Here is a 26,608-nt window from a genome sequence, read left to right as displayed (position 1 = left end):
ATATTTCGTTTCTAACTGTTTACTTGCTTTTTTAGGAGAAACTAAAGGAGAAGAAGGTGGAATATGAAGCAATTGCTTCGACTGATAGTTCTGTTAATCTTGAGAACATTGATAACAGAATTATCACTGAAGTTTTGGGTCCTGAAAGGTACGGTCGGGTTCGATTTCAAGGATCTGGTGTTACCCCGACCCAATATTTTGGATCCGGCTCCCAGCAATACATGCCTTCCGGAAGTCAAGCTCAAGCTGAAGTTCAGAGGTTAAGAGACCAGATAGCTCAAATGCAAGCGAACACGGTTGAACAAATTTCCGAGGTTCAACGAAAATATGAAGAACTCCAGCAACAACTTAGAGCGGAGGCAGCAGAGAGGGAGGCAGCAGCAGCAGCGAGGGAGGCAGCGGCAGCAACAAGGGAGGCAGAGGCACGAGCGAGGGAGGCAGAGGCAGCAGTGATGGCAGCAGAGCAGAGCAAAAAGTACGATGACCTCCAGCTACAGCTTCAGCAGATGATGTAGATGTTTCAGCAATCGCAAAAGCCGCCATCTTAGACATTAGTTTTCTCATTGTAAGAATGTTTTTAACTTTGTCACGTTTAACATTATTGTAAGAATATTTTAAATTATACTTTATTTATTAATTATATCATATATCTTTCGTTAAATTTGAAGTATCATTTAGAATTAATATTTTTGGTTGTATTTTTATGCTAAATTTGCTATTTTTGGCTGCATTTTATATTATATTTGTTGTATTTGGTTGGATTTTAATGCAGGAAGGGCTGGATATTGGTGAAAAAAATATATAGCAAATCTGTCAAAACTAACGGCGTTTTCTAACAAACGCAGCTAAAAGCCATGACTTTTAGCGGCGCTTTTCCAACAAACGCTGCTAAAAGTCATGGCTTTTAGCGGCGCTTTTCAAACAAACGCCGCTAAAAGCCATGACTTTTAGCGGCATTTTTTTAAATAAACGCCACGAAATTTTGTGGCGGTACCTATAGCGGCGTTTTAAAAAGCGCCGCAAAAAGTTTTAGCGGCGCTCTATTTTGCTGTAGTGGAAAGATGGAGCCCCTGTTAGCCTCTGACTTCTCCCTTAATAAGAGAGGAGATGATAGTAGTACAAATGAGGTCGATTCACCTAATCAGGTGAAGAATCAGAAGGTGTAAGTAAGTGAGGAGGGAGAGGAGGAGGCTATGAGCCGAAGACAAGGTGCAAAAGACTTAGGGCGTTAAGGTTGCTGAAGGAGCGAGGGATTTTATCCCTTGTTCATCTTTCTTTGGGATATTTATAGAAAAGTCTTCTATCTAGTAGCGCCACATTAATGATAATTCTCGGAAATGGTCAATGTGTGGTTGGTTAGGTGATAAGTTGGTCATTTGTGGATTGTCGCCAAACGTAATATTGTTTTGATATTCTCTTTACTATGGTAATAATACTATGGTAATAAAAGGTTGTTATACTTTAATAGTTCTCGATGACCCCTCGTAAAAATAAGAGGATTCCCACTAAAAACATGGTGAGGAAACGGGTGGTCTATCTTTTCAAGTAGCTACTAATGATACCACGTATCTCGGGCTCTCAGTTGGATAGGAGTATACCAGGTGTGATTCTCGTTTGGTAACTAATCGTTTTGGAAATTTGAGGATACAGCTGATGGTGCAACCCTAACATGGCAGCACCAGCAGCAGTACTGTTGTTGATGAATCTTCTCCCATCATCTCCATAACCATTATTGCAGTTGAACAAACAGTGGTAAAGAGAAAGGTGCAGATATTGATGAAGGAGCTGAAATGGTAGAGTCACTGCTAGAGAACTTGGCTGGGAAGTTGCCATTTTCCTGCGGCAGCTACGATGAAGCAGCCAGCCACTGGATAATTTCACCATCACATTCATGGTTTCATCATATATGAGGTAATAAATGTTTTGCAAATTTTATAAAATGAAGTGGATGGGAGCATTAGTGGCTAGCTAGTACAATAATAAAGTTGAAATTTCTTTGTCCATATGATTTTAATTTTTTTTTTAATTTGTATGTGTTGTTGGGTGAAAGGGATGCATGTGGCTGTGATTTGACTTTTGGGGTGAGATGTTAAAAGCTTGAGGAAAATGAACAACAGTGACTGTCCTTTTCTTTTAAATTCCATTGTTCTTATCTTTTCCATCACTTGCTGAGCTACGGTTGATGGCTGATGACGACCACTATAAAGACATATATATAAATCACTAATGTTTGTTATTATTTAAAGGAGAACATTTGGTTAGTAAATAAGACATGATATATTATTATTGATTAAAATAAAAGATAATAGATGAATTATAAATAAATGGACAAACTACACTATTAGTTATTAAATTATGGGTAAGTTTTCGTTTTAGTTATTTAACAAAAAAAGTTATAATTTGGTCACAAAATTATTCGAAAGTTTTCATTTAAGTCACTAAACTATTCAAAAGTTTTTATTAAGTCATTGAGCTATTAAATTTTTCTTTTAAAAAAAAGTACTACCATTGAACTCCAAGCAACAATTTGACAATTGGTACGGGGATTAGAACCTATCAATAAGTAGTACAACATGCATTAGATCTAAATCGATTTGACAGTTAGTCTCGGAGATCAGAGAAAAAAATTATTTAACTTTTGGTTCGCAAATTTGTGACATCCAAATCCAAACTTGTTTCTTAAAAAAAATTGAATTGTAGAAAAAAAGAAAAGAGAGCTTTCGACTAGTGCAGGCAATACAGACAGAGAAACCAAATATAGGATTGACTTTAACAGCCCAGTGACTTAAATGAAAACTTTTGAATACTTTAGTGACCAAATTATAACTTTTTTTGGTTAAGTGACCAAATAAAAAATCTACCAATAATTTAATGACTAATGGTATAGTTTATCCTAAATAAATCTATACTATTATTTAACTATGTGACTAAGCTGGTGTGAGGAGTTAACTCGACACCAACCAACTTAATCAAAGAAATTACTAAAATAACTTTATATATTTTAAATAATTTATATTATTATAAGAGTATTGTTTTATCTTTTTCTTATTTAAAAAAGTAATAAAAAATTACAAATATTAAAATTTGAACTTATACCTATAATATTTATTATATTTACTACTTTTTCCAAATCAGTTCAATTAATTTCTATTAGATCATGGCACGCAAATAAAAAATAAAATAAAAATTATCTTTTAAGATATTTTGATATTTTGATATTCGAATATTTTAGATCTTAACTAGTTTGTATTTCTTGCAAGAGTAAAATAAGTATATTATTAAATTGTTATTTTTAAAAATAAATTGATTTTAAAAAGTTGCAAGGTATATTGTACACTACAGGAGAACAGACTTTTAGCGACGTTGTTTTTGGCCTTTAGCGGCGTTTTCACAAGAGCCTCAAAAAACGCCTCTATAGCAAGCGCCACAAGAATTTGTGGCGTTTATTTAAAAAAACGCCGCTAAAGACCATGACTTTTAGCGGCACTTTTTTTACAAACGCCGCTAAAAACCATGACCTTTAGTGGCACTTTTCTAAAAACGCCGCTAAAGACCAGGACCTTTAGTGGCGCTTTTCTCACAAACGCCACTAGAAATCATGAACTTTAAAAAAAATATTTTATTTTAATTAAATAATATTTATTTTTATGTTAAATATTATATTATGTTTAATTTTTGAAATTTGAACTTTAAACTATATATTTTTAAGGATAAATAAAAAATATTAATTAAATTAAATTTTCCATTAAAATTTAAACTTCAAAACTAAATATAAAAATTAATGAATTTAAATTTAATACATAAACATTGATTCAATATGTAATTTAATACATAAAAAAACACACACAGTACGCAGAGACACACAAAGTATTACAATTTCTAAAACAAAATTCATCCTGGTGAGAATATAATGTCAAATCATCATCACCTCTCATTGCAATGCCTGCATATATAACTTAGTGAAGTACTTTGATCTTGATCTTGATCTTGGTGTAAGATTAAAGTAAAAATGTAAATGAATAAAATAAGTGAACTACTTATTTGGGCCTCAACCTAGAAAATGATCGTTCAACAATATTTTGAGAAATAAAACAAGAAAAACAGGTAAAATATTTTATCCCTCGTTGAAAACAGGTAGCAGTTCAGGCTAGATCTGTTCCCTGACATCAAACGAGCATCCTTATACAACAATTGGATATGTAGTATCAATTTTAAGCCAAAAAACTATGAACTGACCCTCCAGTAGTTGCAGTAGCAGGTTGACCAATCGCATCATTCTTCTTGATATCCGCCAAGACAGTATCAATTTCATCATTCTCAAAAGCGAAATAAACAGGATACTGCAGCACGAGATCCTCACAATAAAGTTACAACTATAGCATAAAAAGGATATTAAAAAAAAAATCAAGAGTTGAGAAGTAGCAAAGTTTTCTCTTTTCTTGTAATTTTCCTACCTTAAATGAGAAGTAACAAAGGTTTCATTTGGAGTCACAAGAACAACATTAACTTGGATTTAATTCTAAAATTCATTTTCACATAGAGCACAAAAAGTGAACACAGAGAACTAAAGGACAGATGTTAGCCCTAGCTGATAACACTACTGGAACATAAGATGATAATGTCCTTCAGGAAACCAACGAGTATGAGACTTAAGCATATATCACAGTATGATTAATTTTTAGAAAAAGCTTACCAATGATGCTAAAATAGCAATAGAAAAAAGTTCGCTCATATGAAAAAGCATTGATGTTGGAGTTACATATATCAAGCATGTTTTATGAAGAAATTTCAAAGTTTATGTCATTTTCCAATTAAACAATTAGTTGATATGAAAACTAGTCAACAACAGGTATCTGCTTAAGATGGAAGCATGGAGCAAGAAACAGGAATCCAAGTCTTTTAGACTGGCAGGATTTTGGAATGATGTTAAAGTAATTGGATAGTGTTAAAAACAATAAGCAAACAAGGTCAAAATCAACTTCAATTATGATGAAAATGCTGGTATAGGTTAATAACAATGCATTAAAATTGTTAAGCTAAGGAAAAACATTACACTTGATTCAGTCTCAATCAACGGGGACAAAATAACACTCGAACCGACAAAATCTAATCCTTGTAAACAGTCATTAAATCCTACCCCCTGCTGAGCTATGACACAATGATGTACTTTCACACTGGATTTTGGGGCACACAGCACAGTGCTTGTGCATAATCCAATAGGTATTAATATTTATTTCTCTTATGAAATAATAATCCTGCCTCAAGCACTACCAAAAAGAAAAGAGAAGGAAAGGATAAGCTGAAGGCTCTCTTATATCAGCCAATAATCAAGTAAACATAAAATGTAACCTGTTGCTTGTTAAAAAACCAAAAATGCTCGACTCAAGGCCATGACCAAGTCTTCCAGATGCAACTGCTCCCCAACTTAAAGCCTCACCTCCATCTGGTGAAGTACATAGAAAAGGAAATACAAACATTACATCCAAGCATACATATCAAAAGCATATCCAAAATAGTACTGTAAGAAAATAGAATCTATATCTTGTGAAGCATTTTTAGTTTCATACCAGTAACAGCAACTGTGTGCTCTGAACCCAAAGCAGCCAATTTAATTGTAAGCCCGCTCAAGCATTCCACTTTGGTTGGCTTATGAACTGCTTTCGCAGCCTCTGTATGCACAATATGCCGTTCATCCCAAACAAGTGAGAATATGCTGATTACACAATAAAGCTAATAATAAGAAAACAAAGCATTGACAAATAGGCAACTTAATAATTTAACTTAAATATTATAAGCATTCAAATAAAAAGGAGCTCATTTAGCTATTACTTTTTCCAAGGCCAAGTTGTCCGCTTGAGTTCTTGAGTTCATTGGGGAGGGGGGGTTCGCAGAAGAGGGAACAAATGAAACAGTAATATTATGTTCGTGTCTATTCCTGGAAGAAAAATGTGAATCCATCTCATCGTATTATTTCAGAAATTCTAATAAAAAGAGACTTGTCACTTTTATAAAAATATAGCCTTTATTTTAAATACCAACGGTTTGAAATTATTTTCCAATTTATAAAAATGAGCATATTTGAGAATAAATTCCAAAGAATAGGTATTTAAAAGAAAGGCTACATTTTTCTGAAAAGACCATGAGACATTTCCTAGAAGAGTGATAAGGCACAAAAGCCCTATCTTCAAGGAAACAGTAGGTACAATAGTGTAAATGCAAAAATAGAACCTTCACATACTGTTTTAATTGCACATAAAGAGAGTGGTGCCACCCCGCCATAAGCAACTGATGCATCTGAAATAACCCATTCTTCACTTTTCTCCTGCAGACAGACACACATTCCAGCATTCACAATGGCAATATCATCATCCCTTCTATGTGCCTGGTTAAATTCTTTGACATATTCAAAGGGCCTAGTCCAAGGTAAGAATATTGACAATAATATTGACATAAGAACAACAATCGGTCTGTAACCAGTACAACGACATAAGTTTCCAGCAAGAGATTCTTCAATTTGCTCTTCAGTAGGAGGTGTTTCACTAGACCGCAATAATGCATACAATGACATGATAAATCCAGGGGTGCAAAATCCACATTGGGAGCCGTGAGAACGTGCCAATGATTCCTGCAGAAATCCATGAAAGTCACAATGAAATAGCTGAACATTCTTTCTTTTAAGGATTCTAGTTGGTTTTTAAAGCACATCTCTTAAGTTCCAATAATTTGAACCAGACATACTTTAATTCCTCTTATCTTTCCCATGACATTAACAATATTTTCATCGAGCTAAGTTTTAGGAAAAAACGGAATTTAGAAGCATCATTGCCATATATTACATCTAATTAGACACTAGATGAATTAGGAACATGGAAGTTTTACATACGCTCATGTTATGCAATCAGCAATCTTGATTACAAAAGAAAAGTTAAACTTGATGAAGAATTGTATAGTGTACCCAAAACAACAGAAGAATACAAGATATTCTCTCACATATACCACAAGCAATCAAAATACCCCTTGACTCTTCAACCATGATCTACATGCCATACAAATAAAATAGAGTTCCACGCAAGATTTAAGCCAATTTCTATAAATAGAATTAAAAAGGAAGCACCATTAAGAGCAGGCCAACAGAAGAAAGAACATATATTACTTGTATGGGGTGCAAGCCACATTTGTGGTTCCCAACTCCCTCCACTGTAATAACATGCATTCCTTCTACAGAATAAAGAGGAGCCAAGCAGGCATTGACAGCATAATGCCTGAAATAAGTTTTCAAAGCATTTGTCTTATATAGATTCTGTGAAATGGAGGAAATCATTTAGTTACATCATCATAAAAATTTGGAAGAAAGAAGGCAGATAGAAAGACTCACATGCATTTCTTTGTCTTTCTATCGTAATGAGAAATCATCACAGTACAAGCCCCACAACCACCTTCATCGCAGCCAAGCTTCGTTCCTGTCAATCCAATGTCTTTACCGACCAAAAGAACCTGATTAGGTATTTGCTACTCTACTTTCTGGTTATAACATTAAAAAGTAAAAACACATAAAAGAGGAAGAGAGAATGAAGAGAATAAAATGAATAAGAGAAACCAGAACAGAAACTAATAACTTATGTTGAGAAAGAATATCTGGAACATCCTACTCCAGAATCTAGTCCTTACAAGTATTAAAATGTTTAATTAAACAGAATATATATACAAGAGAGAAGGGTTCAAAATAGAGAGTTCAAAATCACAAAAACCAGAAACGCCAGAGAAAACTTAGGGTTTCTCTCTCACGAAAACTCTCTCCCTTCTATAGCGTGTGTTTTTTTGGCCGGTGGATAACCAAAGCTAAAAAAGAATGACAGGAAAACAATGAGTCTTCATCGTGTCTGCTGATTCTTTTGGGGGAAATTTAGGGATTAGGAGAAATTAGAGAATTGGGGAAATCTGTTTTGGGTTGGGGTTGAATGGCTAAGTATACAATTATGTTTTTTTGCGGCGTTTTTTTTTTAAAACGCCACTAATCCCCTAAATTTTCAATTAAAATGACGTTAAATTATTTTGTTTTTTTGCGGCGTTTTTTTAACAAACGCCACTAACCTGTTAAACCTCTAATTAAATTTTACTTAAAACACATCATATTTACAAATACTTAACGTAAATTTACTTAAAGTAAATTTACTTAAACCTAATGATATTGTTTTAATTTTTTTTATAAATATATACATTTTATTTTCATTTGATATTTATTAATTTTTTAAATATAAACAAGTTAAATATTTTTAATTATTATTATTTTTCTATTAGTCATTGAATTATATGTAAGTTGTGGATTTAGTCATTTTACTTTAATTTTGTTTTTTTTAGTCATTGTAATTTTGAAATTTTGAAATTGTAGTATTATCTATTAAATAATTTAAACTATAATAATAAGGTTAATATATTCAAATTAATATTATCTCTTTTACAATTATATAAGAAATCGTTTAATATATAAATTAAAAAATACTAATTAATCTAAACCCTAAACCTCTTAACCCTTATCCCATAAACACTAACCCCTAGACCCTTAACCCCAAACCCTTACACCTTAAACTCCAACACTAACCCCTAAATTCATAATTCATCATAAACCTTCAAATACTAGTTAACTCTTAAACCTTAAACCCTAAACTATATATCTTAAACCATAGTTAACTCATAAACCTTAAACCCTAAACCATATATCTTAAACCATAAACCTTAAACTATAATGATAATTAATTCGATATTTTAAATTCAAAATTAATTTGATATTTTAAATTTGATACTATCTCTTTTACGATTATATAAGAAAATATTTAATATATTGTATAACCATAAATTTTAATAATTATTGTTTTAGGGGTTATAGATTAGTGTTTATGATTTTAAGAGTTATATGACTTTTAGCGGCGTTTTTCTAAAAGCGACGCTAATGCTCTGGTTTTTAGCGGCGTTTTTCCAAAAACACCGCTAATGCTCTGGTTTTTAGCGGCGTTTTGCCAAAAGCGCCGCTATTGCTCTGTGTTTTTCAATTTTTGCGGCGTTTTTTGATAAAACGCCGCTAAAGCCCTTTTTTCCTGTAGTAAATTGTAAAAAAAATTAAAAATGTGATCATAATTTAATAGTAATAAATGTTTTTATTAACAATTTTATTATATGTTTTGATTATATTCGCTTTTTTTGACACAATACTTAAAATGATTCCTAACCCCTCTCTAACCTATAAATAGGAGGATAATACGCTTCAGCGCACTCAAACCCACGTCTTCCTGCATTTGCAACTGTAAAAATAGAATGTCGATAATGGAAATGTATCACAAAGAAAATAAATAAAAATAGAATACCTAGATTTTACATGGAAACCTTTCGGGGGAAAAAATACGGGCAGAGGAGAAGAAAATTTACTATGTTGAATTCGAATAATTACAAAGAGTAAAGAGTACGTCTATTTATAGGTTTAGAAAACATTATTCTAATCAATATCTAATATAAGTAATGTAGTAAGTTTGAAACATCTTATTCAAATTAATATCAAACAGAGGAAGTAAACTTCTATACAAATTCTTCTTGTGCAGCCTGTATTTTATTTTAATAAGAATTTAGGTCACAATTCTAACAATCTCTATCTTGACACGAATTTTTAACTAACAAATTCTCCACCTCTTCCATGAAACCCCTTAAGGGTTTATCTTCAACAATGAACACCAACCAAGTCTAAGCAATGCTCAAACTTGGTTATAGGAAGTGACTTAGTCAATATATCTGCAGGATTACCGTGAGTACTAATTTTGCTCACAACAATATCACCACGAGCAATAATATCACCAACAAAATGATACCGAACATCAATGTACTTTGTTCTCTCATGAAACATTTAATCTTTCGTAAGGAAGATGGCACTTTGACTGTCACAAAATACTGTACTGATTTAAAGGTCTTCATTGAGTTCACTAAAGAGCCCGTTTAACTAAATAGTTTCTTTACAAGCCTCAGTGATCGCCAAGTACTCAGCTTCAGTGGTAGACAAAGTGACAGTAGTTTGCAAGGTGGCTTTCCAACTAATTGCACAACCTCCAATTATAAAGATATAACTTGTGAGAGATCTTCTTTTATCAAGGTTTCCAGCAAAATTAGCATCAACATACCAATTACTCTATCTCTATTTCTTCCAAACTATAAGCAAACATCAGTAGGGCTTCGTAAGTATCTCAAAATCTAGTGAATTTCTTTCCAGTGTACTTTATCGAGATTCACCGTGTATCTACTAACAACACTAACTACATATGATAAATCTGGACGTGAACAAACCATATCATAAATAAAAGATTCCACTACACTAGAATATGGAACATTTTACATGTAGTCAATCTCATTATTTGATTGTGGAGACAAAGCTGATGAAAGTATGAAATTGGCCACCAAAGGAGTACTAATAGGCTTAGCACTCTATATAGTGAACCTGCAAAGAACATTCTCAATGTACCATTTCTGACTTAGGTACAATTACTTGATTTTCTATCTTTGAGAATCTCCATACCAAGTATCTTCCTTGCTGCTCCCAAATCCTTCATTTTAAATCCTTCACCGAGCTTAGTTTGACCTTTCTTATCTCTCATTTATCTTTCGCTGCTATCAACATGTCATCAACATAGAGGAGTAAATACATAAAAGAACCATCGCTATTCTTCTTCAAATAAACACAACTGTCAAAGCTACTTCTTTTGAAATCATGAGAAGTTATAAATGAATCAAACCTCTTGTACCACAACCTTGGTCATTGTTTCAAGCCATAAAGGGAATTTTTCAACAAGTAAACATAGTCCTCTTTTTATGATATTGTAAAGCCCTATGTGTAATATCCCGAATTAGGGCCTAATCGGAATAGTGGTTTCGTGACCACAAATCCGAGATAGAAATAATTATTTTATAATTATTTTGAGGTTTATGATATGATTTCATGATTGTGTGAAAATTTCGTGATGAAATTCTATGCCTAAAGTGCTTAAATTGAAAGTAGGGACTAAATCGAATAAGTTGCAAAACTTGCATTCTAGAAGTTTTTAGTATGAAATTGTTTTGGAATATTAATGAGGAGGTCTTAAATAGCAATTTGACCAATTTTAAGTTCATGGACAAAATTAGGACATGGAAGGAATTTTTGGAAAGTTTAGTAGTAAGGGTATTTTGGTCATTTAGTTATTAAAATGAATTAAAAACAAAATTAAAAGCCATTTTTTGTCCATCTTCTTCATTAGGCCGAAATTTCAAGGGTTCTCCATAGCTAGGGTTTGTTTCAAGCTTCCAAGCTCCATAGTAAGTGATTCCAAGCCCCGTTTTTAATGATTTTTACGTTTTTGAGATCCCGGTAGCTCGATTAAGCTTATGCTAACAATAATTCAACTTAGGGTTCATATTTGGAAAAATACCCATAGGTGAAATTTGTGTATTTTGATGTTTTATGATAGAATATGGTGTTTTAAATTATGTTAGACAACTTGTACTACTCGGTTTTGAGTGAAAACGAGTAAAAGGGCTTAATCGGTAAAAATACCTAATAGTCATAAGTACATGTTAGAGTGAGAATTTGATGTTGCCATAGAAGAGAAAAGTGATCAGCATGCTGTAAAACATAAGAATAAGGAATAAAGTTTAATCCCGAGCCTAGGGGCAAAAATGTAAATATGCAAAAGTTTAGGGGTAAAATTGTAATTTTGCCAAAATTTGAGTTAAGGATTAATTTGATAATGTGAGTATTAAATAAGCTAAATGTGTTATTTTAGATCAAGAAAGACGTGGAATCGACCTCAATCGAGGAAAAGAAAAGATTGTGGACTAAATTGCAAAATCTTTGTATTTTGGTACCAAGGTAAGTTCATGTGTAAATAATGTAGCATAATGGTTATTTTTAAATTATTGATGTTAATTATATGTTATGCTAAATTTTGTTATGAAATGTATGCTTTGTGGTTAATTTCAAATAATATGTAAATTATGTGAACTACTTGTTAAATATAATTGTTACCGAGTATTGATTTCGGCATTCTACGGAAGACGGCAAGGATAAGTGTTCGAGGAAAAAGCCCGTTTGAACCTTAGGAATATATTAGGATACAAGTGACATGTCACTAGGATGGTTGAGCATCCGGACTCGTTGAGTTGAGTCCGAGTTCACTTATGGATGCGAATGTCCGAACTCGTTGAGTTGAGTCCGAGTTCGTGAGATGTAACTAGGCATCCGAACTCGTTGAGTTGAGTCCGAGTTCACTTATGGATGCGAACGCCCGAGCTCGTTGAGTTGAGTCCGAGTTCGCTTATGGGCGGGTTACATGATTGCTTGATTGAATATGTGGCACTTATATGCAAATTATTCATGTATCCGAATTATATTCCGATGTGTTCAACGGGTAAAATTCTACTCAATGGAGGAATATTCGAGATGTAAAGAGAAGTATTGGTGAGTGATGTGAAATGGATATTTTGGACAGGTATGTATTTAACCCTCGGGTTGAGTATTGATACAACCACTATAAGGTAATAAGATGATGAAAAATGATCAGAAATGTGATATGTGTTTTAGTGATGTATGCTAATGTTGATTGGTATAACTGTTTGTTATGTTACTTATTATTTGCATATGAACTTACTAAGCATTTATGCTTACTCCCTCCTTCTTACTCATTGTAGTTTTGGACAAGCCAGCTCAAGAGTCGGGATAGGTCGAAGGCTCAGTCACACTATCCGGAAGACTTTTGGTAAATGGCTTGTAAATTTAAGTATGGCATGTATAGCAATATACCTATTTTGTGTAAATGATCTTATGGTATGGTTGTGGAATGGTTGAGGAAATGCTTGATAATGATAAATTATGAAAATGGTTAGTGTAGATTATGTTTGATGTTAAGGAAAACTATTAAGATACTTAGTGCATAAAAACTCATAAAAAGGATGAAATTTGCCATAAACAGAATACTACAGCAACACTGATGCGAGTTTGAAAATTTATTAAAAATCATAGCAATTGAATTTGGTGATGGAATAAATATCAAATTGAAGCTTATTATGTCTAGTTTCACATGAAACAAATGAAACAGGTAAAGGAATTATATGTTAGAAGATCTTTGAATTTTAGTGAAACAGGGTCATAGCAGTTTTTGAATCCCCTGTTCCAACTTTAGAAATTCATTATAAATTATAAAGATATAATTAGGTGGTATATTTTATATCCTCAAAATCCTTATTGAGTCTAGTTTTAGTAGAAACAAATCTCATAGTCATATAAATTTTGTACAGAGAGAAATGTGGTTCGTAGTAAACAGAGGTCAGACCAGTCGAGTCCTAAAACAGGGGTAACTTTAACTAATAAACTGTACTAATTGGCCCAACCAAAAATTCTAGAAAAATTTAGTAGATAGGTATATGAGTCTAGATTCAGGGAAAATTTACGGATCTTGATTTCGAGTTTCGTAACTCAAGATATGATTTTTCTTGTGACTGTGACGCAAGTAGCTTAAAAGCTGTGAATGTAGAAACAATAATCCAAAGTTCTAAAAATGTTAAACTAAGCTTAGTAACACCTCATACTCGACTCCGGCGATGGTCTCGGGCGTGGGGGCGTTACACTATGGTTGTTGCATGTAAATGTCCTCTTCAAGTTTTCCATGCAAGAATGTTGTTTTTTCATCTAACTATTCAAACTCCAAATCATACATCGCCACAATACCAAGCAAGGCTCGAATTGAACTGTGCTTCACAACTGGGGAAAACACATCTATGAAGTCTACACTTGGAATCTGACTGTAACCCTCTGCAACAAGCCTTACTTTATATATGGGTTCTTCAACTCCTAGAGTCCCTTCTTTCTTCTTGAATACCCATTTACAACGAACAACCTTCTTACCTTTAGGAAGCTTCACAAGATCTCACGTTCTGTTCTTGTGGAGTGACTCAATCTCTTCTTGCATAATAAACATCCACTTTTTCGAGTCTTCACAGCTAACTACCTCGGAATAAGTATATGGATCTTGATTTTCATCTATATCTTCAACCACATTTAAAGTATAAGTAACTAGATCAGCCACGACATATCTCTTTGGAAGTTTAATTTATCTTCTAGTTCTGCTTTTGCCAATAGAATATTATGGTGAAGAATTGACTCTGTTCTGATTTTCTGTACTAACTTGAAGAGTCGACTTTGTTCTAGATACTAGATCAATCTGAAGCTCCACCTATTTTTGCTGTTATTTATTTGAAGAGTCTTTAAGAGATAAGTTAGGTAGCATAGTAGTTTCATAAAAAATAACATCTCTACTAATTATAACTTTTCTATTTTCAGGACACCACAACTTATGCCCTTTTACACTAGCCTTATATTAAAAAAAACACATTTAATAGATCTTGGTCACAATTTTCCATTATCAACATGAGCATACACAGGACACCCAAAAAATCTTTAAATCAGAATAATCAACAGGCTTTCAGACCGTATCTCTTGTAGAGTCTTTTTCTCAATGACAACGGATAGATATCAGTTGATCAAAAAATATGCAGTAAATGTTGCTTCAGCTGAAAACAACTTCTGTAAATTAGCCTTTGACAATATACATTGGACCTTCTCCATGATCGTTCTGTTCATTCGTTCTACAATGCCTTTTTTCGTGGAGTATGAAGAACAATCAAGTGCCTCATCATCCCTTCTGATTTGCACAATTCATTAAACTCATCAAAACAGAGCTCCAAGCCATTATCTATACAGAGATATTTTATTTGTTTTTCTGTTTGTTTCTCAACTATAGTTTTTCAAGACTTAAATGTTAAAAACATATAGCTTTTCTGCTTCAGGAAGAACGCCCAAATTTTTCTGGAAAAATTATCAATAAAAGTTAGTATATAATTAGCTCCACCTTTCGAATGCACTCTGGATGGTTCCCTAATATCAGAATGAATATAATCCAACGTTCCCTTCGTGTTATAGATTCCTATAGTGAATCGAACTCTCTTTTGCTTCCCAAAAACGCAGTGCTTACAAAACTTTAGTTTGCTAATGCCTTGCCTATGAAGAAATCCTTTTTTTCTCAATTTTGTCATGCCGTTTTCACTCATATGCCCCAGGTGCATATGCATAGTCTAGTAATATCATCATCTGAAAAGGAAGAGGAAGCAACTCCTGCATCACCAGTAACAGTAGAGCCCTGAAAAATATATAACTTTGCAGTTTTTTTCTACCCTTTCATCACAACGAGGAAACCTTTAGAAATCTTCAGAACCTCACTTTTAGCTGTGTATTTGTACCCTTTTGAATTAAGAGTACTCAACGAGATCAAATTTCTCTTCAATTCTAGAACATGTCGTACGTCACTAAGTGTTTTGACAACACCATCAAACATCTTAACTTTAATTATTCCAACACATGCGATTTTACATGAAGCATTATTTCCCATCAAAATAACACCTTCAGATACTATTTCATAAGTTGTAAACCAATCTCAGTTGGGACTTATATGGAAGGTGCAGTCAGAATCAAGGATATACTAATCGCTCACATTAGAATTGTTGGCAGAAACAACTAGGAGTTCACCATCACTATAGTATTCTACAATATCAGCTTCACCAGATTTTTCTAGTTGTTTTTCTTTTTTATCTTGTTTTACAACTTATAGCATTCAGATTTAATGTGCTATTTCTTTTTGCAAAAATTTCAGGTTTTACCTCTAATTGAAGATCTCGATCTACCCTTAGATTTACTACGAGGATTACGTTTCTATGTCCTTTCACAATCATCATTAGTATTTCATTCTTGTCTTCCATGAACAATAAGATCCTCTCCCTAAAAGTTGGATTTAATCACAAGATGCTCTATCTTGTCATATGAGGTTAAAGAATCATAGACCTCATCAATTGTGAGAGATTTGCGACTATACAAAATCGTGTATCTAAAGGTTGTATAGGACGGGGGCAACGAACAAAGTAGAATCAACCCTAAATCTTATTTATCAAACTGAACCTTCATGGCTTCTAGGTTCGAGATAATTTTCTTAAACACAGTTAAGTGTTCGTGCACAGACGATGTTTTTCTAAATGATGAGCATAAAGACGCTACTTCATATGTAACTCGTCAGGGTCTTTGACATGCATAGCTGCTTTAGTTTTGCCCATAATGCAGCAGCGGTCTTTAAAATTTCGTTAGACAAATGAAAATGTAATTGCTTCAAGGCCTTTCGATCTTTATGTTTTTTCTCTTCATCTGTCAATGTCGAAGGCATCTTATCTATCTCCAACAGGGCACATTCCAAATCTATCTACGCAAGAACTGTTTGCATCTTTATCTGCAACAACGCGAATTTGGTGTTGCGATCCAACAGTGAAATTTCATACTTTAGTGACGCCATTACCGTGATAGAGATAAGCAACCCAGAAAGCTCTAATACCAATTTGTGAAAATATAATGTCGATAATAACAATGTATCACAAAGAAAATAAAGAAAAATATAACACACAGATTTTACGTAAAAACCCTTTTGGGAAAAAAATCACGGGCAAAGGAGAAGAAAATTTACTATGTCGAATTCGAATAATTATAAGGAGTAAAGACTGCATCTATTTATAGGTTTAGAAAATCTTATTCTAATCAACATCTAATAGAAGTAATCTAGTTAGGTTGAAACACCTTATTCAAATTAATATCAAACAGATGAAGTAAGCTTCTATAAGGATTCTTTTTGTGCAGCCTGTATTTTATTTTAATAAGAATTTGCGTCACAACTCTAACAACAACAATGCTCATACGATTGAGTTAAGACTCAACCGACATGTTAATTAAAGTTTTAGAATTTAATAATTTGTCTATGCGATGAAATAATTTATTATATTTAGTAATAATTATATTGAATTATTTCTTTATCTATATTTTAAAAATAAATAATAAAATTATTATGAAATTCAAACATAACAATATAAAGTTAAATCAATTTTTTAAAAAAGTAGTTAAATCAAATAATTATCAATCATCATTGTTCAATAATTTCTTTCTTAATTTTATTGTATTTTAAAATATAAATACATGGTATAAATTACTTTTCTCGTTTAGAATATTAAAACATAATTGTTTCATAATTAATAAAGAAAATTTACAAGAAGAATTTACAATTTTTTAAAACTAAAAATTAGTTTCATTGAAAATATATATTTGTAATTATTGTAATTATTTATTATTAATTTTTTCAAATTTAAATGAGATTAGATAATTTGTAAGTAATTTATTTGTTACTTTTCATAATTTTTTTTGGTGATAGTGAAAAAATAAAATAAGTACAGATGATATAAGCTAGCTCAATCCCTCAAACGGGAATACTTCAAAAATTCGCAATCCATGGCTTCCCCAATGTGCCAGCTTGACCAGATTATCAGTATCCTGATTGTCCCCTCTAGAAATATGAGAAATACTCCAACGTTTAAACTGTGACAACTAAAGAATCCTCCTTATCAAGGATGAATTAGATCCTCTCGTAAGTCTCTTTTGAATAACCTTAGCTACCTCAAGGCTATTGGTCTGGATTAACACGTGGTCATAGCCCTGATCAACAAATATGCTTAAACCATCCAAGATGCCTCAAAGTCCAACCTCCGACATTGAATAGCTCCCCAATAATATATTAAAACCAATAATCCACTTTCCATTTCAGTTTCTCATGATTCCCTCTGCAACTGCAAAATCATTCCCATATCTTACAGAACCATTAGTATTCAAACAGGCCCAACTCTCAACCAAATGTGTGCAATGAGTCGAAATCTGAGTCGAACATGTTAAGGCCCTACCAAATAAAGCAAAATGTTTGGCCCAGCTATAAGAAACCTTAACATAATAATCATTACTCCAAAAAAGACCCTGGAATATGAAGAGATTACGATTATTCCAAATATGCCAAATAATAACCCCAAATAAGCATTGCCAATTAACCTTACCAAAACGAAAATTTTGACAGTTTTGTAAGTTTAAGGTGAGCCAATATTATAGATTGTCAGAGTAAAATATGTTATGCCAATCATAAGGGATTAAAAGATTCCAAATGTTTGGCGCTGTAGTATTGTCCTTAATAGCATGCAACACATCTTCCGAGATATGCCCACAAACCCCACACATTGAATTGTGCCCGAGACCTCGATGAACTCTCTCTACGTTAGTTAGTAACCTCTGCTTGAACGTAAGCCAAATGAAAAATCTAACCCCTTGAGGTCCTTGAAACTTTTAAGGAATCCGCCACACCTCTTCCTTTGGTTTCTAAGACATTTTTCGAAGTTTCCCATAGATGTTTTTAACAAAAAATGAGCTTGTCGAAGTGCCTTCACAGATAATTCTATCAATTCCTACTACCGGATATGGTGGGGAGACCCTTGTAATCTTACGAACTATCACCTTAGACAATCAGAGTCAAAATAGATCCATATTCCAACTTGCCATTACATAGAACCATATCATTCAAAACCCATTCCAAATCAAGGTTTGTATGATCAAGAATTATATTGACAAAAGGCCTCACACATGGTACCCATGGATCATGCCAACATATGATACTTTTCCCATCTCCCATTGACCAAAGCAGATTCTCTCGAATAAGTGGCTAAACTTTACTGAGGGCTCTCCACAAGAACGAACTCCTTCTGTGCGTTAGGGATTTGGGCAAACCTTTTGCAACTCCATATTTAGCTTAGAGAACCTGGGCCCAAAGAGTTTTAGAATCTGCTATAAGTTTGTAACCTAGCTTTAACATAAAAGACGTGTAATGGTCCTGAAGCTTTCAAAAACTGTGACCTCCATGATCTTTAGGCTGACATACGTCTTTTCAACTAACTAAAGCCACTTTTCTACCACTACTCGAAGATCCCCAAAACAAATTAACGCACCATACATTCAATTTCCTCACAAAGACTTTTGGGTATCATCATTGATTGCATGAAATAACTAGTAATCACCAATAAAACCAATTGAGCTAGAGTGACCCTAACGCTAAAGACAACGACCTTGTATCCCAACTCTGTAATTTGCTTTGAACCTTGTCCACAACAAACCACAAAGTGTTATTTGTTACTATTTCATAAAACAAAGGTACGCCCAAATAGTTCCCAAGATTTTGAACTTCTAAAAACCAATAAAACTACCTACTCTACCTCCTAGAGCCTCACTTACACCATCAAAAAAGTAGATATTAGTTTTAGTAGCATTAATTTTGTGCCCAAGATAATCACAAAGACTATTTAATATTCTCTTCATGATTGTGGCTTGACTTTTTTTTTTTACTTGGCCAAACAAAATCAAATCATTTGTAAAAAAGGTGAGAGAGGAGAGGAGCTGATCGAGATAAACGAATAGGTCTCCAACACCCAGAATTGACACTTCAGTGGATACAATGACTGAGCCATTCTATGCACAAAAGAAAGATGTACCCCTCTAGTCAGTCGAAACTTCCAGGATGGTGTTTCGTTCCACAGAATCTACATAATGGAAGTTTTGATAGCAGACATAAAAACATTATTTAAAAAATTTGGAATACCTACAACTTGAAAGGATGCTTCAATAAACTTCTATCACACACGATCATATGCCTTCTTGAAATCAATCTTGATTGCAAACCAATTACTAGACTTTTGCTTAATTCTCATGGAGTGAAACAATTCCTGAGCAATAATAATATTGTCGATAGTGCTTCTTCCTGCAATAAAACCACTCTGCTCTTGGCCAATAATTCTTGGGAAGACCAACTTAAACTAGTTGGCAATAATCTTCATCACCAACTTATAAAGAACCGAACACTAACTGATAGGTTGAAACTGAAAAAAACATTATGATTCGGAACATTGGGAATAAGAACAATTAAAGTGTTGTTTAGCTCTGGGTCATTTTTCCCCTGCAAAAATACTTTTGACCAATCCACAAACTGAGCCCCCAAGATGATCCCATTGGCTCTGAAAGAAAAGATCATGGAATCCATCACTTCCCGGATCCTTTAGAGGCCCCAAATCAAACAAAGCAGACTTTATCTCCTCATTAGAGATAGGCTTACTTAAAAATTAGACCTCGCTATCCTCAAGCTGTAGGAATGAACTAGTAGAAAGTCCCCTTATCGGTCACAGATTTTCACTATATAGATTCTTGAAGAAGCAAATTGCCTCATGTTGCAAGCCTTCCTTATCAAAGATCCATACCTCTACCTCAGTTTTCGAAGTCGTAATTCAATTCTGCTTTCTTCTTCCAAGAGTGCGCCTGTGAAAAAATTAGTATTTCAGTCACCCAAAGAGAGCCAATCACATATCGCCTTCTATTTCCAAAGAAGTTCTTTATGGCACAAAACCTGTTCCAGCTCCTCCTTAACTTCTAAATCCAACTGAAGTAGAGAATTTGACTAGGAACAATCTATTTCCCATTGAATACAGTTAAGCTTTTGAAGCAGCCTTTTTTTTTCGAAACCCAATGTGACCATATACCTGTTTGTTCCACTCTTTTAGTTGATTCGTAAAGTTTGCCACTGTATTGAACATCGAGCCATTAAAGTTCCCATTCTTCTTAACAAAGTAAAAAAATTTCCAGTGTTCAATCCATCTTGCCAGAAAACGAAAAGGTGATCCCATAACAGAATGAAGCATAGGTTGAAGAGTCAAGACCAAAGGCCTGTGATCAGCTATGAGTCTGGAGAGGTGAGTCACAAAATAATTTGGGAAAGACACAAGCCACACATAATTTTCGATAGCTCTGTCAAGTCGTTCATAGACTCCACTTCTACAACACGTGAATGGAGCACATTTGAATCCAAAATCATGAACCCCTGTCGAATCTACAAAGTTCCCAAAATAAGAATATCTTTTTCCACTAACTCGCCCACCCTTCTTTTCACTGGAGGCTAAAAGTGCGTTAAAATCTCCAACTACCATCCAATGATAGCCATTACCCAAAAAATTCGCCTTTAAAGCATCCCAAAGACACCTCCGTTTACGACAATTAGGGCTACTGTAAACAAAAAAGAACAAAAATAGGTCGTTGAGGAACTATCAAAAACACAAGTCAACTTTTCCACTATTAACTATTATTTCTAAAAGACCAATAATATCCGATTTATACTCCTGATTATACTCATGAAAAATCCACGGAAACTTGTTACTAACACACCCTTAAAAGTTCCAAGAAAAAATAGATAAACTCATATATTAATAAAAATAAAGAAAGTTAGAAAACTAACCGCAAATACTGGTAAATAGCCTTCTTCACGGCTTTTCCCATCACGGTTCAAATTTCCCTTCTCAATCTCAATGTCAATCTGCGAGCAAATGAGTTTGGCCATGGAGTTCATAGAATCTGATAATGGAACCCTCGCATTACTAGAGTTTTTAAAACATCCCCCATGGTTCAAAATGATTTTGTTGATAACGCCGCCACTACAGACAGATCCACCCTTAGCCCTTGATCCTTCCCTTTTGAAATCAAAATTCCTTTATACCTCCCAATCAAATCAGCATCTTCATTGGAACTGATAATTTTGGGTACCTTATTCTCCTTGAAAATAACAGCTGAATATCTCCTAGGGTCGAGGACCTCACTGTTAAGTTTCACCACTGCCTCCACTGGATCATTGGAAGTTGGATTAAAATGAGAATTAACACCCAACATGGTGAAATCATCATTAATATTCGAAACCCCCAAATTCTGCATTTGCTTCGTACCAACTCCCTTCACCAAAGCCAAGGAATTATCCAAGTTACCCTTATTCTCCAAGCCCCCATCTCCTCAGCCTTGTTGTCCAAGCCTAAATAAATTTGAACTTTCGATTTTTGCAATTTCCAAAACCCACGAATTTGGATCTTCCATTGGTGGTCCATTTAGTATGTCCATATTATTTGATCTAGGCCCAAAGTCCACCACATTAACATCCCCATTTGATGTCCCTGGCTTAGCCGAATTAAGCTTCCCCAAAACACTAAAAATGTTTATCATTTTCGTCACTAACTCAAAATTTTTATTAGCCCTAAGTGGTGCTCCTTGTCCCTTCTCCTTTAAGAAAACTCCTTTTTGAAAATTTACTCCCAACAAATTAACCGCCGCTGCGCCATTTTCTGATGTTTCAATTTCCAGTGAATTCAAGGCACATTCCCCAGTTACCTTATCAATGATTTGACGATTCCTTAAATTGCACCTGGATTTTTGTTCGACCAGCATCCATGGCCCAAAGGCATCAACCGGCTCCACCGCCTTGTCATTTTCCGATGGGGTTCCCGCTGTCAAAACTAAACCCACTACCGTGTTGTTCGCTAAGCCAGAGCCAAGGCAAAGGTTTTGCAAGTGTCAGAACCTGCCACACAAAAAACACACTAACAGAAGTGATTCGAATTCAATCCTCTGAACCATGCCATTAACTTGGATCTGAGAGTTAGAGGTTTTCCAGCAAATTTCCCCCTTGAGCCCTTGTTCGTCTGAAAATCAAGTTTAATGACCTTACCTATTAATCCCTCTATTTCCTCAAGAACACGCTATTTGTAAAGATAGTCGGGTAGATCAGGTAACCGAACCCAAACCATAGTACTGCTGGGAAAAGCCTGAAAGGGATTAAATTCCGAAGTCCACGATTGGACTGTGAGATACTGCCCGAGCACGATCATGGCCCCTAGGTAAGAACTTTCTCGTAATCATCTCGGCTTTGAAATTTAACCAGGAAGTATCCATTCTCCACATCCATGAGATGGAATTGTTCACATCCATGAGATGGAATTGTTGCGAGGGTTTCCAAAAGGTGTGGATCCTATTTTGCAATAGAGTATATGATAGGTTCCGACCCAATAACTTAACCACCACTGTGGTCGCCATATCTCTAACGAGATTTTGTTGAACCCTTTCAGATAAGTTGATTGTCCAAATTCCATTAACATTAGACTTCGTGACATCTCCTTCTATAAACTCAAAGTCTTCATCACAACTAGATCTGAAAGTCCCTTGGCCCAAAACTTTGTCTCTCCAAGACATTCCTGGTGTTAGAGTTGAATCTAGACTTTTTTTAGTGTTTCTATTGGTTATCACCTCTAGTGTTCTCAATCATCTCCAATCAGTCATAAGCTTTAATACTTTTTACTTTCATAAAATTTTGATTGTAAGGTTGATGACGAAAAATATATTTAATATGAATAGTATACAATTATATGAAAAGTGATAAATATGTCAAATTGCATATTTTTTGTGCTTAATTTGGTTTATTGATGAACTGAACCCTGCTAATTAAGTATTTTTATGATTTAATTAGTGGAATGGGCCAAAGCGAAAAGATGGAGCAAGCCAAGGATTAGTTATAAATTTGACTTTGTAAAAAGCCAAAAATAGGAAATTCTATTTTAAGTTTATTTTAATTTTATTTATTTTTAATTATTATTATTTTAAATTCTATATTAATTTTCTTAAGTTATTTTTAGTAAACCCTATCTATATAAATAGGGTGTTTTAGTTCTTAGGAAATCATCCATTAATCAATTGTCTTTACATTCCTATTTCATTTTAGAATTCCATCATCCACCTTGTTTTCTTTTTCTTAATTCAATTGAGCATTAGATTATTTTGTCTTCTTTTTATAAAATTTGTCTAATTCTCTTTGCAAATATTTTTCCTATCCATTTCCATTACCTTTTTCATATAATTTTTATTATTTCCATACTCTTCAAGCATAATTAAATTCATGCCGCACTAAACCTCTTTCAGTTTTAAGTCGGTGTTAATCCCATCAAAAAACCCGTGAGTTACGAACCCGAGCTGTTTAACTCCCAAATTTCGATATTTATTATTTCTCCGGATTAAGAGTATGACTTCGTTAACTCACAAAGTCTAGACAACATTAAGTCAAAAAAGACGTCGTTTGAGTTAGTGTGGCTAGACGTACAGTTGGAATTCCGAAAGGATCGATTGTCTAATTGGTCTTCCGTAAACACATCGGCGTGCCAAGTGGGGATTGCTGTTTGGTTCCGTCAAGGGAAGTAGTAACCGGATTTAAATGTCCCAAACGTTTGAAGGCATTGGTTCGAGCTAGACTCTTCTAGAACGCAAAACTGCCGGAGTTTTAAATCACAAACGTTTCGTAGGCTGTTCGATCAGTAAGGGTTAGTTATAACTAGCTATAACTAATTTTGAGGAACGGGTCAAAGACGGGAAAACCCGTGCTTAAGGCTGAGCTAAGTTTTATTGATTTTCCTTTAAATTATTTCGTTATTTATTTTTATTTCATCTTTTACTTTTTACTTTTTACGTTTTCTTGTGTTTATTTCAGGTTTCATATTTTATTCAAACGTCGCGGGCACGACAATTGCCCAGACACTAATCTAGTCAAGAAACAAACAATTTTCAGTAATTTCAGTCTCTGTGGGATCGATCCTACTCCCTATACTGCTTTAATTTGCAGACTAGGTGTAGGTTTATATTGGTGGAATCGACAGCCATAAAAAAGTTTATCTTTTAAATTTCCAGGAGGACAATAAAATATATTTAATATGTGAAATTAATTTATTTTTTTAATACGTTTTAAAATATAATTTCCATAATTTTTTTAGATAGTTAATGCATAATGGAGATTTTGTACTTTTAAATTAATTGATTCTAAATCCTCAATTAAATTTTTTTATTAATTGATAATTACATATGCCAATTTTGTAGAATGACAAATGACAAATTGTTAGAAATGTTTTATTATATCACAACATCATATATATATATATAAAAGATTGGATAATCATTCTTAAATTTTATCTAAATAATTATCTTTTAAAAGAAATAATATTATTAGTGTATTTTTATATTCTTGTATTTTTATATAAAATTTATAAAAACAATTCAACTAATAATAAATCTAGAAAAAAAAAGATAATGAGACTTAAGACATTAATATTTCCAAAATTTCAATTCTGTCCATTCAATCAAAATATTGTTGACTTTTCATAATTTTTATATAATTCTTTTTACCATCTTGCGGACATGACGTATAATTTAGTACAGTTATAAAATTTCTAATTAAGTTCGTCTCATAAGTTAATTGTATATCAATTTAAGTAAAAAAATTATAAATTATTTTTTAAATAAAGCAACAAATCACATATATATTTATATTATATTACAAACTTTTTTAAATAAACAAGTGTGTTTACTTTAAAATTTTTTGACACACACTCCTCAATAGAGGTGTTCATGGGTCGGGTCGGGCCGGGTTCGGGTCTGACTCAATTAAAAAATCATGCCCATTTATTAGGCTCGGGTTGGGCCGGGCCCAATAAATGGGCCTAAAATTTTGCTCAAGCCAGATCTGGATAAAAATACTAAAACCTAGGCCGGCCCGGCCCGTCCGTATTGATTTTTTATATTATTTTTTTAAATATATATAATACATCAAAAATATCAAAATAAATATTACCCAACAAATTGAAAATAAATTTTGAAAAATATGTAGACTTAAATAACACTAAGATAAATGCAACTTAAGAAGCAAATGCTTCTAAAATAATAAAAAAATTAACAAATGCCTTTAAAATAATAAGAAAATTAACAATAAAATAAATTTTATACAATATCCAAACAATAACAACAAAATAATAGCAACATAATAGTAAAATGGTAGCAAAATATGGAGAAAACAACAAGAAAATAACATTCAAAAATAAAAAAAAATATGCAAATTTTTTTGTCCTTCAGTGAATTCGGGCTGGGCCGGGCCGAGCTAAAAATACCTTACTTGAGGCCCGACCCATTTTTTAAAAGGGCCTTATTTTTTTGTCCAAACCCATTTTTCGAGCCTATATTTTTGTCCAAATCCTCCCACATTTTGGGCGGGCCTTCGAGCCGGACCGGGTAGCCCGGCCCATGCACACCTCTACTCCTCAATTTAAGTATTTATTTTCACATGGATAAGTTACTTTTTTACTCTTACCTTTTTAAATTCTATTAGATAATTTACTTTAAACATAACTTAATTATCACATGTATGTTATAATTTATAATATTTTTTTAAAAAATTAATTTTATTTTTATTATTTTTAAATAAAATTCCTTTTGTTATTGTTAATTATAATTGTTTTTCATAATACTTTGAGATATCTATTTATTATCATTTTTAATATAATATTTCAAATCCAAATTTCTTCAATTTATTTTAATTATTGACACTTTTAATATAATATTTTCAAACTTCATAACAAAACATATATTTTATATACTACTATTATATATTATTAATTTTTTATGTTATGATTAAATTTATATTACGTTTTATTTCATTTTAAGAAACAATTATGTTGATAAATACTATTAGCTTATGCATTCTATGCATTATTATATTTTTTGAAATTTTTATATAAAATAATTAAATAAAATAACTTTCCGCTACTTAAGAAAACACCTTTACAAATGATAAATATATAGTTCTTTAAAAATAAATCTTTTAAAAATTACTTCAACTTAAAAAAACTACTATTTTCCATATAAAAATCTATCATTCATTCAAAAAATAAATATATAATTTTTAGATAAATCTTCATAGTAGATAAATCTTTTACAAAGATGGTACTTTTTTTCATCCCACATAATAAATAG

General features: G+C 33.0%; 2 protein-coding genes and 1 long non-coding RNA gene across 47 annotated transcripts; 1 reads left to right on the top strand and 2 right to left on the bottom strand.

The window, feature by feature from the left end:
- Positions 1-989: 989 nt before the first annotated feature.
- On the top strand, positions 990-2,159 carry LOC107952584 (uncharacterized). The gene is made up of 2 exons (XR_001698852.2): positions 990-1,601; positions 1,739-2,159. It is a non-coding gene; the product is annotated as an uncharacterized lncRNA (long non-coding RNA).
- Positions 2,160-3,726: 1,567 nt separating this feature from the next.
- Positions 3,727-8,001, bottom strand: LOC107951564 (xanthine dehydrogenase 1). Of its 45 annotated transcripts, none has more exons than XR_005911566.1 (9): positions 7,376-7,959; positions 7,154-7,262; positions 6,481-6,625; positions 6,239-6,322; positions 5,830-5,935; positions 5,568-5,669; positions 5,350-5,443; positions 4,237-4,340; positions 4,017-4,160 (listed from the first exon to the last, which is right to left on the bottom strand). XR_005911566.1 is itself a non-coding variant. In XM_041090611.1 (8 exons), exons 2-5 carry the CDS (start codon positions 7,379-7,381, stop codon positions 5,930-5,932), a joined length of 546 nt encoding a protein of 181 aa, XP_040946545.1. In that variant the 5' UTR covers positions 7,382-7,475; positions 7,669-7,949; the 3' UTR covers positions 4,017-4,340; positions 5,350-5,443; positions 5,568-5,669; positions 5,830-5,929. The 45 variants fall into 45 exon arrangements, 15 of the variants coding, with proteins under 15 accessions (XP_040946545.1, XP_040946562.1, XP_040946554.1 ...); XR_005911579.1 differs by having other exon boundaries at positions 7,154-7,300; positions 7,376-7,949; XR_005911615.1 differs by lacking the exon at positions 4,017-4,160 and adding an exon at positions 3,727-3,943 and having other exon boundaries at positions 6,239-6,625; positions 7,376-7,967.
- Positions 8,002-19,367: 11,366 nt separating this feature from the next.
- Positions 19,368-21,467, bottom strand: LOC107951562 (uncharacterized). The gene is made up of 2 exons (XM_016886647.2): positions 21,240-21,467; positions 19,368-21,010 (listed from the first exon to the last, which is right to left on the bottom strand). Exons 1-2 carry the CDS (start codon positions 21,278-21,280, stop codon positions 20,440-20,442), a joined length of 612 nt encoding a protein of 203 aa, XP_016742136.1. The 5' UTR covers positions 21,281-21,467; the 3' UTR covers positions 19,368-20,439.
- Positions 21,468-26,608: the final 5,141 nt, after the last annotated feature.

Source organism: Gossypium hirsutum, chromosome A02 (assembly GCF_007990345.1).
Source record: "Gossypium hirsutum isolate 1008001.06 chromosome A02, Gossypium_hirsutum_v2.1, whole genome shotgun sequence".
Classification (NCBI taxonomy): Eukaryota; Viridiplantae; Streptophyta; class Magnoliopsida; order Malvales; family Malvaceae; genus Gossypium; species Gossypium hirsutum.
Note: the sequence above shows the minus strand (reverse complement) of the source record. Positions and strands in the feature narration are given on the sequence as shown.